This window comes from Scatophagus argus, chromosome 5, assembly GCF_020382885.2.
Source record: "Scatophagus argus isolate fScaArg1 chromosome 5, fScaArg1.pri, whole genome shotgun sequence".
Classification (NCBI taxonomy): domain Eukaryota; kingdom Metazoa; phylum Chordata; class Actinopteri; family Scatophagidae; genus Scatophagus; species Scatophagus argus.
In genome coordinates this window covers 27,395,029-27,412,951 of record NC_058497.1, presented here as the reverse complement: position 1 = coordinate 27,412,951, position 17,923 = coordinate 27,395,029, and the positions used below count along the sequence as shown (strand labels likewise).

At 38.5% G+C, this 17,923-nt stretch overlaps 2 protein-coding genes across 5 annotated transcripts; both read left to right on the top strand.

Moving 5' to 3' along the window:
• Positions 1 to 299: 299 nt before the first annotated feature.
• Positions 300 to 6,355, top strand: LOC124059815 (mRNA decay activator protein ZFP36L1). The gene is made up of 2 exons (XM_046390195.1): positions 300 to 2,045; positions 3,055 to 6,355. Exons 1-2 carry the CDS (start codon positions 1,992 to 1,994, stop codon positions 4,240 to 4,242), a joined length of 1,242 nt encoding a protein of 413 aa, XP_046246151.1. The 5' UTR covers positions 300 to 1,991; the 3' UTR covers positions 4,243 to 6,355.
• A 4,629-nt stretch (positions 6,356 to 10,984) lies between these two features.
• Positions 10,985 to 16,117, top strand: LOC124059813 (ras-related protein ORAB-1-like). Of its 4 annotated transcripts, XM_046390194.1 has the most exons (6): positions 10,985 to 11,254; positions 12,783 to 12,855; positions 12,946 to 13,041; positions 13,159 to 13,254; positions 13,342 to 13,473; positions 14,509 to 16,117. In XM_046390194.1, the coding sequence occupies exons 1-6, from the start codon at positions 11,226 to 11,228 to the stop codon at positions 14,740 to 14,742; spliced, it is 660 nt and encodes a 219-aa protein (XP_046246150.1). In that variant the 5' UTR covers positions 10,985 to 11,225; the 3' UTR covers positions 14,743 to 16,117. The 4 variants fall into 4 exon arrangements, with proteins under 4 accessions (XP_046246150.1, XP_046246148.1, XP_046246149.1 ...); XM_046390192.1 differs by having other exon boundaries at positions 12,946 to 13,254; XM_046390193.1 differs by lacking the exon at positions 10,985 to 11,254 and having other exon boundaries at positions 12,159 to 12,855.
• The last annotated feature ends 1,806 nt before the right edge of the window (positions 16,118 to 17,923 follow it).

Genomic DNA, 17,923 nt, shown 5'->3' with positions numbered 1-17,923 from the left:
ATGTCAAACAACATGCGGTGAGTTTCAGTCATTTAAAGAAACCTCACTCTCTGAATGGGGCAGGCATGATAAAAGCACACCTCCTGATTTCATTTGAATTTCACATTATTTGAGTCTATGTTTCAGTTACCTTACATTCACCTCTGCTGTACAATGTTTTCAATATATATTTTTTAATTATTATTATTTTGTTATTGTTATTATTACATTTTGTGTGTTTCTCTGATGTTAGCAAATGAACATTTTGACAAATTTCATTGATGTACAAATTTTAAACAAACATATCTTCAGGGTTCTTTAAATCACTGTTATGATATTTTCCATCCTGCTGCCTTTCAACCATTCTTACTGAACTAAATTTGCATTTTAATATAACAGCAAACTTTGAAATGATAGTGATGATGAAACATAAGTGTTAGATCACCACTGACCCACATGTCAGAACTTGTTCTTATCTCTTAGAAATGTGGAGTGATGAGTATACAATTGTCAGTTTAACTTGTGGCATTTCAGTGCCATCAGAATATAGTATTCCAATCAGTGATATCATTTCTGCTCCCACGGCAGTCTCCCATTTGTGAGATGTTCAATAACTAAAACTTAACTAAAACTAGGTGGCCCACAGTCTAATACATTCACTCTGAATGTAAACCTGTGGAAATTATCCAGTCAGCATGAATTGTAGTTTTTTAAGAGTTTTTCTTTTTTTTCCAAAAACTTGATTGCTTTGAATTTGAATGTGTTTTTATTGCTCTTAAAAGTTGATGAGTTTTATTTCCTGTTGTTATTGTTGCGACAAAACAACATTGGATAATGGATATTCAATGAAGAAGGGAGAAAATGCATTTAATGGAGAAATCACATAGATAAAAAAATTTATGGAATTTGCTGTATTGTCACCTTCCAGAAAGAGTCATGTTATGAAATTCAGCATTTAAGGTCAAATTGTTAAAAACTAAAAATCAGGTTGAATAATGTTTTTGTGTTTATACAGCATATTTCTTGTTTCATTTTCAGCTTGATCGCATGAATGAGGATTGTTGTAGCGTAAGGGAAAACACTTGATTCAATTTATTTATATAGTGCCAAATTACCACAAAGGTTGCCTCATGACACTTTCCAATTAGAGCAGGTCTAGACCAAACTCTGCAATTTCATTTTTGGTACAAAGAGGCACAAAAAAAAAATACATGAGCATGCACTTGGTGGGAGTGGCGAGGAAACAAAAATATAATGAATAACAACCCATACATGGAAAAGAAAAGCTGTGAAAAGTATGTTTCATACACACAAAAATGCACTTTATAATATTTTTAATGACACTGTTGCAGATGCACTTAGAATTGTGAATGTTTTTGCTATTTGCAGCACTTCTCATTTTCTCCTTAGCTTTATGGATCCTAAAAAAAATAGGGAACATTATGTTAGGAAAAGAAGATTGCAACTGTAAGGATTTGATAATGATAAGGTAGAAAAGTAGCTTCTTTCAGCACCCTACCCTTCTTTCTGTGGCCACCCTGCCCCCCAGCACACATTACAATGCTAGACTCCATCCCCCATACCCCCCCCCCGGAACAGGGTGGGTGTGTATGCATGGGTTTCCCCAACTATTTAAGCAGATTCCGACAGATGGTTGAGGAACTTTTCTCCTGGGGTTAAGTTGCTCTTTCTCTCAACGTACTGCCTCAAAACGGACCTGACTACTCATTTTCTCTACCCCAAAAAATATATTTTTCAGTTTCATGGACAAGCAGTTTTTCTTCCTCTGTCCATCTAAAAACAACATTCAAAGTGAAATCTCTGATACTTTGAACTTTATTTTGTTTTGTTTTTTTTGTTTTTTTTACTGCTGCTCCTCAACTCCCCAAGACCAGACTTGGAGTGTCTTGCTCTTTCTTCTCTTCGGACCCAGCATCTTTTTGCCCTCCAAAGCCTTCCTTCATTGTGGGAAAAGACATCCATCTTTTTCATACAGGACGGTGAAGTGAATCATGCCTTCCCACTTTCTAACGCCTTTCCTTGAACTAGATGAAGAGTTTTGCAAGGTGAGAGCAACCAATGACACTTTTAAACATATCAACAAGGCACATGTAACTATCTCCCCTGTGATTAGTTCAAGCTTTTGTCTAGGATGCCTGTGATATGGAAAATTAGAATGAAGTGGTGAAACGTTATAAAACTAATGCCCCATTAACTACCATGGGGTGTGGTGACATATTCATTTGGGGATATGGCCTCATTAACCCTAGAACACTAAAGTCGGGTGATTTTCACCCACACAATTTTGAAGTGATCGAATTTTACAACCAAATGAAGGGATGTGTTGATACTTTCGACCAAATGTGTGCTCAGTACAGCTGTGAAAGAAAAACCAAGAGGTGGCCACTGTGTGTCCTATATGGCATGATGAACGCTGGTGTGATAAACTGTATTTTATCCGAGATATTATATCGGGTAAAATATACCCAACGTTAGTGATGGTGTTACTAATTTTAACGTTAGTGTTCTAGGGTTAAGAAAAAAAAAAAAAACTTAAATGTTATCTGTACTGCAGCCTTTGGTTTAGAGCTCAAACTGGGGCTCAAACTTGAGAAAAAAACAGTTTTTGGTTTAACAGTATTTCCCCAACCACTGAGTCAAAATATGTTTGTTTTTTGTTTTGTTTTTGGAAAAAAATCTATAATAAAATTACACTAAATATTTATTTTGTATTAATATTTAATAACTAATGATAATAAATAATTAATAGTCAACAGCAGTAATAATAATAATCACGTTCTTACCACAATTCTTATTGCATTTTGGCTTATACTTCTTCAATACAGTTATACCAGAATCAATACACATTTGTCTATTTCAAAGTTCACTCTATGAAAGCAAATAAAACATTTAAAAAATAATACATTTCTCTGATTTAATTTATCAACATTGTTGCTTCAGCTGCAGCTTTAAATTTTCCTTTCAGTTTAACTTGGCCCTGCCAGTCACGCTTCAATGCTCCAGGAATGCAGAAACCTCACATCTATTCTTCTCCTTTCTCCTTTTGTGTGACAGAGTTTCCGCGGCCTTGAGGCAACAGATGGTTCGCCTACCAGCTCACAGCAGCAGCAGCACAGTCTCAGAGTCCTGGGCTTCCAGCGTCGACATTCTCTCTGCCCCGTGACCCTCCCAAACTCCAAATTCAACAGCAGCGGCTCTGAGGTGACTGATTCAGCGTGCTGGGAGCTTAACATGGCCTCCAATCAGCAGTGGAGCAGAGAGAGTCAGCTTCCCCTCTCCTCGCTCAGCCACATCCCATTCAGAGTCGACCGCTCAGCCAGCATGATTGAAGGCAACATCGGTAGCTTGGGGGCCAGAGAGGACAAAATATCAAATGTGTCCCCTCCACTGCTGCTTTCTCCACCAGGTCTCTGCATCAGCAACACATCTGTCTCCTCCACTACTTCTCCCTCTGTCTCCAGACCCCTGGCCCCTTCACCTCATATCTCCACCCGGTACAAGACTGAACTGTGTCGCACCTATGAGGAAAGTGGGACCTGCAAGTATGGCACCAAATGCCAGTTTGCCCATGGCTTGGATGAGCTGAGAGGCCTCAGCAGGCACCCGAAGTACAAGACTGAGCCATGTCGCACTTTCCACACGATAGGTTTCTGCCCGTATGGTGCCCGCTGCCACTTCATCCACAATGCTGATGAGCTCTGTGCTGGCAACACTGCTGTACTTAATCGGAAACATAAACTGAGGCCACCTCTGCTGCGTCACAGCCTGAGCTTTGCAGGCTTCTCATCTCCACAGACTTTCCAAACAGTTGAGGAGTCTCAACCCTCTTCCCTCCTCTTTACCAGGGCCTCCTCTGTCTCCCCTTCACTCTCTACAGGGAGCCCAGAGCTCCTCTCTCCTCTCTTCCCTGAGCCAGGGACACTGAAGAATTCTCCCTACTCCTTTTCTGGCATCTCTGATCTAGCAGGAGACAGTAGTGATTTGGCTCTGCGCTTTTGTGGTGTGAGTGATTCAGTCAGTTCCAAGTGTCTCTCCTCCAAAAACCCAAACCTCACCCAGCAACTGCCAGTCTCTTTCAGCGCCCCACCTGGCCTACATCGCTGTTCCTCGGCTGACTCCCTCTCTGAAGAAGGCTACACCTCTTCCTGCTCCATCAGCTCCTCCGCCAGTGGCACAGAGTCACCAAGCTTTGAAGGCCGACGCCTGCCCATCTTTAGCCGCCTCTCTGTTTCAGACGAGTAGGGAAAGATTTTACCATGGGACTGAATTTAAACAGGAATAGAAGGTCTAATTGTTTAACTGTATGTGACCAGCATCTGATATTTGGTTTTTGTCATGTTATTTCCACACAGTATAGGGTCTAAATGAAGTAAAAACTCCAAGTTCAGATATAAGTCACAAAGGATTAAAACTTTAGGTTTTCAGCTCCTGCCTGAATTCGTCCAGGTAAACAAACCTAACTTTGTGCATATTGCATTTCTCATCCAAGCAGTTGTAACACTGCTCAGTGTTCGTCCAGTTTTAGCTGACTTCTCTTTTTGTTTGTTATTTTTGTAATATTTTTTATGTCATTGTTACTGCTGTATACTGTTGTATACCCACTTTTAGAGAATACCTAGAGGGTTCTTCACTTAAGTTTTCCTGCTCAGTGGGAAGTTCTGTGTGAGAACTTCCTGTACACAGATCTAAGAAGGATTATATTTATGCTGTTTGGCCTATGACTGGTGTGCTGTCCACTAAATACATCAGTGTTGTGTTTTTACAGATTTCATTTTGCTGCTTACAAAGTGTTAAAATGATGCCACCCAGCAGCACTTCTCCAGTCGTATTTAAGGCTCTCTGACTGTACAAAACCAACCTCTTGTCCATCAGTAAGAGGGTTAAATAACTGTATGCTGTCAGTAATTGACTGATTGGTGGATTGTATGGCTGTTGCCACTTGATTGTATTGTCAGCTAATTTAACAGCCTGGCAAGGAAGTTGCTAAGTCACAAGTGTAGGCATCCCACTGACTCTCTAGTGACCAAAGTTGATGTTAGAGTTCCCTAACTTAAGATAGGCTTTTATTAGTCCCACACGGGAAATTCACAGCTTCATAAAACTGTTAACAACTAGCCTAACCTTTAGCAATGACAGGTAATATACAATGTTATGAATTATTGTTGTTAATTTAGCTTAATACTTATGTTAGACTTATTTATTGCTTTTTGTATAATTTGTCTCTGTCAGAGTTTGCTTTGTGATGGTGTTTTTTTAATACCAGAGAAAATATGCTTTACTTATACATCCATGATGTCCTTCTGCTTTTTACACCATGCAGTAGCTTTAAGAAGGCTCCTGGAGAGGAGAGGATCAATATATTGGCATTGCATGTGTATGTTGTCTTATTGACCAGTCCGGGCTGATTGGATGTTCATATCAAAAGCAGCTCAAGGAGTTAGTCAGTGGTTTCTCTCTTTGACTATAGACATCTAGTAATGATAGTACACCCAAATTTTAGAGAAGCATCATCTTCTGCTGTTGGTGTGAGCATACAGTGAGTATAGTCTCCTCTCCAGTAAGTCTCACATTTCTGACTAATAATTTGGGCGGTGCTCTTATCTAAATAAAAACAAAGCAGTGGTGAAATAGGAGTTTAACACACATACAATGCCTAAGTGTGATTCAGCAATGGTCAGTACCAATTGTGAGCTCAACGAAAAAGCAAAAATATTTTAATGACAAAAAAAATTAATATGTGTATCAGAACTGTTGTATTGCTGCATTGTAGTCTGCTGTGTTATCGTACCTGTTTTGTTTGTTGCTATAAACGAACAGGTGAAAAGGTGACCTTTGTTCATATTTTTATCTATCAGAGTTGCCTTGATGACAATGTGTTTGTAGGTTGACCTTTATTGCACGCTAAATAGCTAGCTAATTCTCTGAGCAGCAGTTGAAATCAAGATTTGTGCTCTTTGTTTTGTGTTCTGAAGTCGACTCGACCTGCGCTGACTGCTAAGTCCAGAGACGCTTGTTGCTTACTGTTAGCATGACTTGACCGAAAACCTATTTTGTAACTTTTGTTAACTTAAAGTCTTATTTATTTTGTTTTTCAAAGCAAAAGCTATATTGCATTGTTTGATGTGGGTTTTTTGTTTCACATAACTTAAGTACATTTATTGTTTACATTTCATGAGTGATGTTGATACCCTAGCTCTTTATCTTAATATATTTGTCTATCTTATTTCAAAATAAAAGTCTTGGAACAATAAGACTTGTTTTATGAATGGTTACACTTTTCTGTCATTTTGTTTCATAGTGCACAGGAAATGGTTGAATTTGAGTAAGAGTATAGTTTGGATTTAAAATATTTCCTGATAGTATTATATTTTATTTTTGGGGGAGGGTAATTTAAGAGTGAAGCAAAATGATATAAACACAGAAAAGATCCAATACCTTACTTTTCTTGCTCTTCTATATCTATCCTATATCTATCTATGTTTTCTGCAAAATCATGTGTCATCACTCAATGATTGGAAACCTGATAGATTAGTTCAGTTATATAAACAGTGTACTTAAAGGCAATTTTATTTTGCAGAGAATATCTCTCTAACATAGAAGAAAATCCACAGGAAGATGCACAAATACAAAATTTAGTTTCAGTGCTGTATTAAACCTTTATACTTGTCAGTGAAGATTGATTTAAATGGAAACATAGTAATTGTTTGACTTGCTGTGCTCACCCTTATAGATGCACTAAATACAATAAAAAGGTTAAATAAAGAGTACCTATTTTGTTTTTCTATGCAAAATACATGCTGTGAGAATGAAATTGCTTCAGCACAAGTTGGATTGCTGAAAACTGGTTGTGTGCAGATGGAAATCTTTGTGGTTAACACAATGGAATAACACAAATATTCATTTTCAGCAAAGTGTTCCCACGAGCATCACTTTAAAATGCTGCCAGAGCTTCAATGATCATCTGTGTCTCACTGACACAAAGCAAGGAACAAAGATGAACTCTTTCTCTTACTTGTATTTAGAAGATTTTCCAGCCCTCCCCTGTGTGTGTGTGTGTGTGTGTGTTTATGAGTCTGTGTTTTGTGTGGGAAGAGGAGTAAGTTTTGTTGCAACTCGTCTGAACAGACCAATTTAGAGTGAGTGACACTGAGGAGAATGTTTGGGCAACAGATGCTTGAACAAAGACTTCCCAGCACACAATGGAACACAGAGATACTTGTGACTGATTTCCATCCATTCACGCAAAGTGGTGCATGTGTGTGTGTGTGTGTGTGCATGTGGAAGAAAACATTTAAACATTTTAAATACTCACACAATGGTACATATTCTTTTCCTGCATACAAAGTAATGTATTACAAACATTATTACAAACAGTATTACAAACCGATTATGTTGTAATACTACTACTAAATATGCTTCAACTATTAAAAGTTAAAGTAGGTTGGGCTTAGAAAGTAGAATAAAGAACTGCCCATTGCACAGAATTACATTATTATACACGTAATGGTGGTGCATCAGTAATATGCTTTTCATTTGAAGATTAGACAAACACTAAAAAGACATATACGTGTGAATATATCTGTAATCTATATTGTAAAAATTGTAAACTCATACTGAACATACTTGAACTTCTACAGTTGTATGGAAATTGAAAAACAAAAGTACTTGAATTTCAATTCAAATTCAAAAACACTGTGTGTCCCCAGGGGGCAATTTAAAGGCACACAGAGTAGTTACAGTAATCAAGAAACCAAAAACAGCTGTGCAGCAAGGTATTAGTGCAACAAAGCAAGTAAAATTATAAGGTATATATATGTAATAAAAAGAAATAATATAAATAATACAGTAAACAGTCTAAGCAGTGGTTTGTAGCAGCATCATTGAGTTAATTTCACTGAGTCCAGATCTCTCTCTGTGTGTACAATTTGTGTGCATTTGAGGAGCTACTGTGTTTCCAAAAACACATTCATGTGCGTGCATGTGTGTGTGTGTGTTGGCATTCAGCTGAGGATTTCAAGCAGCAACAGACTCCCACAACCCCCAGTGGTACTTACCATTCAATACCCATGGTTGTGTGCACTGTGTGTGTCTATAAGACCTGAAAAAGGCCAAGGGCCATCTCTTTGCAGCCCCTCGACCCCTCCCTCTCCTCCTGCTCATGTGAGCCTTTTGTGTTTCCATGCTTTCCCTTTTCAGTGTAACATCTGTATGCTAATGCTGTTTAATGGGAATGGACTGGAAGCATCCTGGGACAGAGAGTGAAGGAGGAGCTTGTGTGTGGGTAGAGATCCATGAATGAAGGGATTTCGAAGAAATCAGCAGTAGGAAAGGGTTTGTGCTGGGTTTAGAGACAGGAGGGAAAAATTATTGATTAATGGATAGCTCAGGACGAAACTTATGGGTTTAGGGTGAAAGTTTTAAAAAGTGTGAAATTGCTGTGTGTGTGCTAAGAGGTCTTTCTGAAATACATATGTCCTCAGATACCCCACAAATACATCAGCAGAATTTTAGTAACATGTTGATGTTAAAGTGAAGTTACCAGCTGGAATCAATATGACCCCCCCCCCCCCCAACTGCAATCCTGAACAAGGTAATACAGTGCTCTGAGGATGTTCATTTTGGCCACACTGCATTAAAAAAAAACTGTTAGGATTACTGTCTTGTGTTGTGTTGCTCTTTGTTTTGTTCTACTCTTTTTATTTCCTTTTCCAGTGGTTCATCAGTGTTTTTGTGTACCTGTCCAACGATGAAGCAGGGAGGTGCAGGCAAATTACCCACACACTTGTCTCTCATTGTCAGCCAGTCTCCTCCACTACTAACACCAGCTCACTCCACCTTCGCCAGATTATACTGTCTCATGAAGTGGTACTCAGTCAGGCTCTCTGCATGTAGCATACCACATGTGGGGGCAGCCATGGCCTAGAAGTTGGAGAAGTGGCTTGTGACCGGAGGGTCACTGGTTTAATCCTTTTGATTTTACCTTTATATTTCAGCTTAAAGGCGATTTACCTTGCTTTGTTTGGTATCATTTTTTTCAGCATAATTTCACAAGTATGACTTCACTGTTATTTGTTTTTTTTAAATTTGACATACTGTATGAACACACTGGACCTAAAATCATCATCATAAAATCCGAGTGGGAAAAAGTTTGATTTTTTAAGAATTCTCCTTCAGGGATAAATAAAGGGATGCTGATCATAAAATCAGAGTGGGAAAAAGTTTGATTTTTTACAGTGAAAACCCAAAACATGTTTAACAAACCATTTTTATAACTTAGAATGCAAATATAAATTGTAAATTTCAAAAAAATTATGTACAAATTTAGCAAACAACTACTTATTCACTTATTTACAACTATTTACCTTAAAATGCAGTAAATGCCTCAGGTGGTTTTTGTACAACTATTTACAACTACACAATCGTGTCACAATAAAATACACATTATTTGTGTCCCTTCGAAAACCAGGAAAACAACTAAACAACACACTAAATACACCGCACTACACACTAAACACACTTCACTACACACTAACTATACACTCCAAACATGCTAAATGTCACAAATCTCTCAAATCTCAAAATGTCAAATCTCATTTCTTCAGCAGCGAAATGTTATTTGGATCAACTGCACCAAGCAGTAACATTAAACAAAATCACTTTTGGAGTCCTATTCTTTTTGTCTCTTTCATACCATTTTTTTGTTAATTTTCTCTCTTTAAGTTTTCTCTTTCTCTCTGTCCCTTCCCCCAGTTTTCCCACCTCCATGCTCCACTGGGACCACCACAAAGCCTTGCTGCTGCCCTGGCAACCACTGCACTGCCACCACTGCTTCGGCAACAGGCCTTTGAAAGGGATGCTGACACCTGACCCCATCACAGCTGCTCAGTCATTGCATATCCCACAATCCCCTGCTCTCTGCTCACTCCCATGACCAGAGGGTCACTCATGGGAGTTGCAGTGAGTAAGACGACTTTGCTTTGTCTTCTGTCCAGTTTTTAAAATGAAGCACAGGAGAGTAAGGGGAAGGGGAAAGAAGAGTGTTGGGCCAGCAACTCAGAGTATCAGTACATACTGTACATAACCCTAACATACAAGTAATGATTTTTTCCATTTTGTTTTCCATCACAAGCGTCTGTTTGCTACTAAGTTGTTCAGGAAAAATGAAGCTTTGCCCAGACTCGTGTGGTTAAACAGCTGAGCAGGTGAGCAGCAGCAGAGTTAACGCTGACAGTGTCAGAGATTTTCTTCTACTGAGATCTCTTATTGTCTTTCTTTTGAGGGAAGAGGGAAAACTGAAATGAACTGACAATAAACTAATTGAATGTAATTTAATTTTAAGTTACTTTATTAATCACAAGGTGGGAAATGACTTCTCTGCATTTAACCCATCACTGATTGAAACACACACACATGCAACATGCAGTGAAACACACACAGCAGCAGTGGGCAGCATCAAGCGCCCGGGGAGCATATTGGGAATTAAGTGCCTTGCTCAAGGGCACATCAGCGGGCTAATGGAGGGTGGGGACATTATCACTGCACCACACTCAATTTTTTTCTGCCAGTCCGGTGGGGGAATCGAACCAGCGACCTTCCGGTCACAAGCCGCATCTCCAACCTCTAGGCCATGGCTAAGAACTGAAACTGCCGAAGGTCCTTTGTTAAGGTAGAGTAGTTACTCTTCTTAACTGAACTGAACAAATTGAATTAGGTGTTCATTTAAAAATCAGTTCATGAAGGCTTGAGATTCCCTTAAGTATTTCTGTAGTTTGTTGGGTAGTAGAACTACTCCCTGCCTGTTTGTTTGGAGATTGATGTGTGAGCAGAGGCACCTTGTCGTGAAACTCACAGCAACAACAGCAACAACACTAACCCCATAAAGCTGCACATACATCACCATAATGAAGTGAAGTTTAAACTTAGAGAGTGTATTTAGCAGTAAAGTGTGTGTGTGTGTGTGTGTGTGTGTGTGTGTGTGTGTGTGTGTTTGTCTGCCTGCATTTCTCTGGTGTAACCTGACCTCTTCTTTATTAATAAATCATGAATTTGAGCCAGTCGGCTCATCAGTCACCTCATGAGGCAGGTAGCTTTAGCTTATTCTGCCATTTGCCCAACAAAGGACACACACACAAGCAGACCAGAACTGTCCACATCATCACTGAGTCTCACATATCTGGACTGTCTTCACAATTCAGTATCCAGACTTTTGTTTTTTATTTTGTCAGATGACCTCAGCCATCATGAACCCTGAATAGTAAGTACTGTTTCTCTCATACTGTGTATTAGTGTAATTAGTGTTTATATATCCCAGGGGAAGACACAGACAGGCATTGTCAGCAGACACTTTGAGACCTGATGACAGTCCTTGTTTTTGACCTGGATATGCATGCTGCTCAGGCAGAGGTAGTTGCTGTCTTATGTTTGCTTGGGTGTTTATTTGCCTTTTATGTAAATGATATTATAATAATCATGCATGTGATGCTTCAGATCCACCTTGTGTTCTGGTTATAGGTATGCAGCTTTAATTCTATGTGTATACATAAAAAATGTATAAAGAGCACGATAGGTGACAAGCAGTCAGCGTTATCAAGCTGGAATCTGGGGTTACAAAAGAAAGCGTCTCATTTTCTGCCAAGACAAGGCAATTTAGGCACATGAGGCTCATGGGTATTGTAGTCCTGAGAGCAAATTAAGCTGCCCAGCCAAACTGCTTAAGAGAAAGTGACTACTCCCTCGTAACTCTCTTAATGTTTCTCTTGTACCTTAAGGATAGCATTTCGATCTCATGACAATAAAGACATTCTATTCTATTCTATAACTGTGCTCTATTATTACTAAAATAAGGGTTAGTCGTCGATCAGCGGTTAGGGTGTCGGACCCGTAACCGGTGGATCGCTGGTTTGATTCCCCGTACCGGTGTCCATGGCTGAGGTACCCTTGAGCAAGGTACCTAACCCCCACTGCTCCCCGGGCGCTGCACGCGGTCGCCCACTGCCCCGGGTTTGCTGTGTGTGTGTGCACGTCACTTGGGTGGGTTAAATGCAGAGAACAAATTTCGTTGGAGTGAGTTCCTTCCAATGACAAAATATGTCACTTTCATCATCATCTTTCTTTCATCGTTAGGGTTAGGATTATTTTAATAACAGAGCACAGATTATGTTAATAACAGAGCACAGATTATTTTCAGTCTCTAATCACAATTAAACTATACAATAGTTACAAAACATGACATACAATATAAAACACTCTTTGTGTTGGTATGTTATTGCTAACATGCAGAACAGCTCAGACACCTTGTTTATATCCCAGTAAGTTTAAAGAATATTTAATGATCAAGATGTCATTTCAAAAATATAAACCTGCAAGCACAACTTCCTCTTTCTTAAAAATGACCAAAAGTAAGCCACGACTCTTGGACTTTTTAATTAGAATCCATTTTTTCATTGCTAAAACAAAGTGGAAATCTGTTGGCTGTACTGTGGCTACAAGACTGCGTATTAGCCACCATCTGTGTCTACATCTGTTTAATGAATAAAACTGCATTCATGGATGTGCGCCAGAGGTTTGCAGTTGACTGTTTCACAGTATGGTTTTCTAGGGTTTAATCTGATGTCTAACATTTAAATTGAGAAGCTATTTAGTAAAACAAAACTTATCTACAGAATTAACTTGGACATGAAAAGCATCTCCTGGCTACATCCCAGCAGAAGACACTCCAGTCATATCTTTGTACGCGTTTGCACATCTACAACATTTTTGTGTATGTGTGTGTTGCTCTCCAGTGACTACTTGTTCAAACTTCTTCTGATTGGTGATTCTGGAGTCGGGAAGTCATGTCTGCTGCTACGTTTTGCGGTAGGCCTATAAAAAAATCAAACAAAAAAAATACTGACATGCTTAAAAAACTTAACTGCTTGTAAAGCACATGTCATCATCCCTCCTCAGGATCACACCTACACTGAGAGTTACATCTCCACTATTGGGGTTGACTTCAAGATCAGGACCATTGACATGGACGGGAAGACTGTGAAACTGCAGATTGTAAGAGTTTATTCATCAGACATGGGAATGCTGATCAGGAAACACTGTTTTGCAATGGTCACAGTAAAAAGTCAGAAAATCCTGTGTCATGTAAGGCTGTATTTGTGTGTCGCTCAGTGGGATACAGCAGGTCAGGAGAGGTTTCGAACCATAACCTCCAGCTACTACAGAGGAGCTCATGGTATCATCATCGTGTATGACGTCACCGAGCAGGTCAGTGTGTGTTTTTGTCTCAAAATCAACAGTTACAGAGTCTGAACACCAACATATCTCCTCCTGTTCTGTCTCTTTTCTCTTCAGGAGTCCTTTAACAATGTGAAGCAGTGGTTAGATGAGATAGATCGTTACGCCTGTGAAAAGGTCTCCAGGCTTTTGGTGGGAAACAAGTCTGACCTCATTAGTAAGAAAGTAGTGGACGCTGCCACTGCTCAGGTGACAGGCTCTACACAATACTCAGTATAAATGTACAACCTCCAAATACTATGAAACATCTAACTTGTACCATCTGCTGTAAGGCAGTAAGCACCAAACAAACACCAGACACCAGAAAACAACAGTGAATGCTTAGAAATGGAAAGACAAATAGTTGTGATGCTGTGTAAAACATAAATACAATGTGAAGATATGCTGATCTGTTAAATTGAAAACAGTACAAAGACATATTTAATATTTGGCCTCACCCACTTTTTTGGTACTGTATGTACTTTAATGTAATGTACTGTAATGTACTGTATGCTTATTTTGAATTTACTGTATGCTTATTTTGAATTTGATAGCACCAACAAAAGACTGGGGAAATGGTGGAATGTTAAGAAATCACCTGTTTGGAATTCATTGACTAAAAGTGATAGTATCAGGACTGGGTATGAAAGTGGCATCCTCAAAAGACTCAGTTGTTCACAAGCAAGGATGGGCTGAGGTTTGTGAAACACATGACTGTATAAGTTACTAATATCAAAACTTGGGGATTATGGATGTCATCTTTTTCCACTTGAGGAGGCAAATGTCGAGTTTGGATTGAGGGAGGTGACAGGAGGAAAGCCAAGTTTTTGATTGAGAAAAAAGTTAATAATATGTTAGCATGCTAATGTGTTAATATATGCATGTGGTTAACCTATTAACAGGTAACTTAACAAGTAACTTTTACATAACAAACATATTGTGAGCTCATCATTCATGATGCTTTGGTGTAGTTTCAAAGTAACCAACAGGATAAAAAGCAGGTCCGCCATCTACCATGTTAAACTGCTTACATGTAAAATCAATAATGTAAGATTCTTAGATTTATTGAAGATTTATTGTTACACTGACTCACTTAGATGAAAACATTTTACTGCTCATGCTTAACACTAAGTTGGAATGTTGAATACATTATTTTTACACTATGACATTGATAGTTGAATAACATTTGTGATTATTTGCTAAACCTCCCATCTGGATCCATTTATCATCATTCATTCTCTCTAGGATCTGGCTTTGTCTCTTAAAATCCCATTCCTGGAGACGAGTGCTAAGAGCTCTGATAACGTGGAGAAGGCTTTCCTCACCATGGCCTCTGAGATCCATAAGCGCCTGGCCAGTGAGGGAGGGGGAATGCAATGCCAGTCCAAAGAGGCAAGGGCCCAGAGTGCTAAGATCAACAGTGCCCCTCTGTGGCTGGGAGGAGAAAAACAGATGGAGGAGGCCAATAACTGCTGCTGACCAGAAGAGACACCAACATGATGTGACTACAATGAAATGTCCACTGTTCAAAAGAGGGAGATCTGAAATACATCCACTTTTCAGGAAGGAAAAACAAGCTTGAGCTTGATGATTTTGAATTAAATATATAATGGCATTTATACTTTTTTAGAGAGCAAAAACAAACAGGACTGATAACAAAGATTTGAAACAGAGTTTTATATGCATACAGGCCCATTTACTGTATTGTAAACCTGTCACATGGAATTAGCAATATTTCAAAATAGTTAATAGTCACGCAGTAGGGCAAAAATTCTATCAGACAGTGTGATATGAATATTTTGAGCTGAACCTTTGAGCTATTATATTTAACAGTTTTGTTGTGTTTCCTGCGTTGTTTATCAATAAAGGTATTTTTGTCTTCATGATGAAATGCATAACAAGGCCCTGTTTTAAATGTGCATGTAAATATATATATGAGTGTTTTCTGATGTGTTGCCTCTCTGGCTAAGTTTAGGCTTCTAGTAATTCTACAAGTTAAGAAAACTGAAAGACAACCTTCAGGAAACCAACACTGATTGTTTGTATGAGATGTGGTGTGAACCAGTGTTCAATGGCAGGAACACACGAAAAATGTCATCATCTCATTAGGGTTTCAACAAAAGCCAGATAAAATTTAATTTAACAGATGATTAACTATCCTGATAGAGGCTCTGTAAGTCAGTGTAACACAGACAGTGGGGGAGTCTCTGTGTTCAGTCTTCAGACATGAACCTATGTAATTTTATTTCTTAAATTAAGGAATTAGGACTTTCAGTATGCACATTTACAATTTTAACAAAAAAGAATTTGTTGTGAACAGACTAAACCAAGAGGTCATATGACCTGAAATTAGTTGATCTTCAGTGTAGACATTCAGTTTTAATAGCAGCACATCTGTTCAAGCTCCAAATGATTAAGCGTTAGAAGATTCTCACAGGCTTAAAATCACTACCCGCTATCTCACCATAATTAATAATTATGATTAACTGTCAGACATTCTCAGACAATATTAGTCTGACAAATACCACTCTGGGGTGTGAAGTGATTTCTCATATTGTCTGACAACCTTAAATATGTTCTATTGAGATAATTTTTCACATGATACATTACTGTAAGGATTCTTATGGTAGCACAATGATCAGTGATTCACCGAACACTGATATAATATCAGTGGCAAATTATTTATTTATTTTTTTTATAATCATGAAACATCCAGAATTCCTCACTAAAATCATATGAACATTAAACAAAAAGTACAAATACAATACGGACTTTCTCCTCAGAAAGATGAGAGGTCCATATTACCACACTGCTGCTTGCAAAGTGGAAATGATGAATACAGGTTATTTGTCAAATATTTGTCATATAAAAAAAGAAGAAAACAAATAAAAAATAACAATTCGTATAGCACCTGTCTTAACAAGGGTACAAAGCGCTCTTCTATCACAGAAAGTTTTAAGAAGAGATTAACATCATGCCGAAGATGTAGCCTCACTTCAATTGGAAGAGGGTTCCACGACCTGTGGAAGGCCTTGTTCCCTCTAGTGCCAAGCCAAGGTCTAAGAACAACCAGTAGAGCTGCACCCACTGATCTCAGAACACCCAGGCACATCAGGAGCCAATAAATCCTTTATCCTTTGTACAACCAGGAGCAAGTCAGTTTAATGCTGTAAACTGTGAGTCAGTGAGCATAGGGTGAATTAAAAAAAAAAAAGCAGGTTGCGATCCACTGGTTTATTTCATTCAGAAAAGGAAGAGACAACACAAGCAAGTATTTGTAGTGTGGGACCAGAAAAGAGGTAAATACAAATGAAAAAAAAAAATACAGATCAACTGCTATTAGTGTTCCTTCCTCTAGATGTCACTGTTGCTGTGTTTTTCACCTCTGTTACTGGATGGAACGAATGATGAGTCTGGCTAACACACTGGTTACATCTGGATCCTCTTTCATATGGTTTAATTTCTCTTTTTTTTTTCCTCAGTTTTTTTCTCCATTATTCTCTCCATTTTTCTCATACCTCTCCCATTTCTCTCTCTCATTCTCTTTCTCTTCATGTCTAACCTCAGCCTCGATTTCCTGAATCTCTCTCTTCCTCTGTCCACATCTTTTCTCTCCTTGTCTGTATTTTTCTTTGGTTGTTATTTGCTTTGTCATTTTGGCTGTTGGTGTTTCATTCTGGGTCAACGTCAAGGTTGATGTAGTGTATTAAGGTGTACACTGATGGTGCCCGTTCAAGTGATGCCATATGCCTAACCATCACTGAATAGTCAAATAAATCCAACAGGTGGATGTCTATAGAGAAAAAGTAAATAAGGTTCAGTCTGTGTTTATAGCTGAATAAATTGTCTGCCTGACTGAAAACTTGAAAATGAATCAAAAATACATGGCATGGTTTATCTCTTGTCCACCTGCTTCTTTGTGTTTTTTCATGTGTTACATATCTCTGTAATACTGCTAACACAAATTATGACAATACTGCCACCTAGCTATTTATTAATTATTATTATTATATTAGTCTTACAATTCAGACTTGAGATAAGCAGATATTTGTAGTATCAGCAGGTGTGCAGCAGGTATGTACTGATTTGATACTCAGATTTGTTGCCCTTATTACACTGATCGTATTCAACATGCTCACATTATAGCCAATGCCTTTCCATAATGTGACTACATTAACCATTATGTGCTATTTCAATTTCTATTACCACAAGAAATTCCACTTAAAAGCAAATTTCAGTTCAGGGGAAATTTTTTTTTTTTTCAATTATAACAATAATAATTCAATAATAATAATAATATTGCTTTTTATTTATAGGCGTCTTTCTAGATACTCAAGGTCACCACACATCAGTAATCATAAAAACAGTACAGTAGACAGTAAAACAGTAAGCAACAATAAGACACAATAAGAAAAAATAAAATTTTGTTTTGGTTTTAAGTTTGGATTTGAAGTATGGGAGTGAGTCAGAGTTATGGAGGTCAGATGGAAGTGAGTTCCAGAGCTGGGAAGGGTTAGGGTTAGCAGAGCAGGTGAATGCTCTGCTCCCCATGGTAGCAAGGCGGGGGGAACACTGAAATGGAGGGAGGAGGACGATCTGAGGGTGTGGGAGAGTGTGGTAATATGGAGGCGGTCAGAGAGATATGGCGGGGTGAGGTTGT

Excerpts from the sequence above, each read along its gene's own strand:
- LOC124059813 (XM_046390191.1), top strand. The coding sequence starts at position 12,676 with ATGAAAAGCATCTCCTGGCTACATCCCAGCAGAAGACACTCCAGTCAT. Across the intron at positions 12,856-12,945 it reads GTCTGCTGCTACGTTTTGCG|GATCACACCTACACTGAGAG; the intron begins GTAGGCCTATAA and ends ATCCCTCCTCAG. Across the intron at positions 13,474-14,508 it reads TGGACGCTGCCACTGCTCAG|GATCTGGCTTTGTCTCTTAA; the intron begins GTGACAGGCTCT and ends CATTCTCTCTAG.
- LOC124059815 (XM_046390195.1), top strand. The coding sequence starts at position 1,992 with ATGCCTTCCCACTTTCTAACGCCTTTCCTTGAACTAGATGAAGAGTTT. Across the intron at positions 2,046-3,054 it reads TAGATGAAGAGTTTTGCAAG|AGTTTCCGCGGCCTTGAGGC; the intron begins GTGAGAGCAACC and ends TTTGTGTGACAG.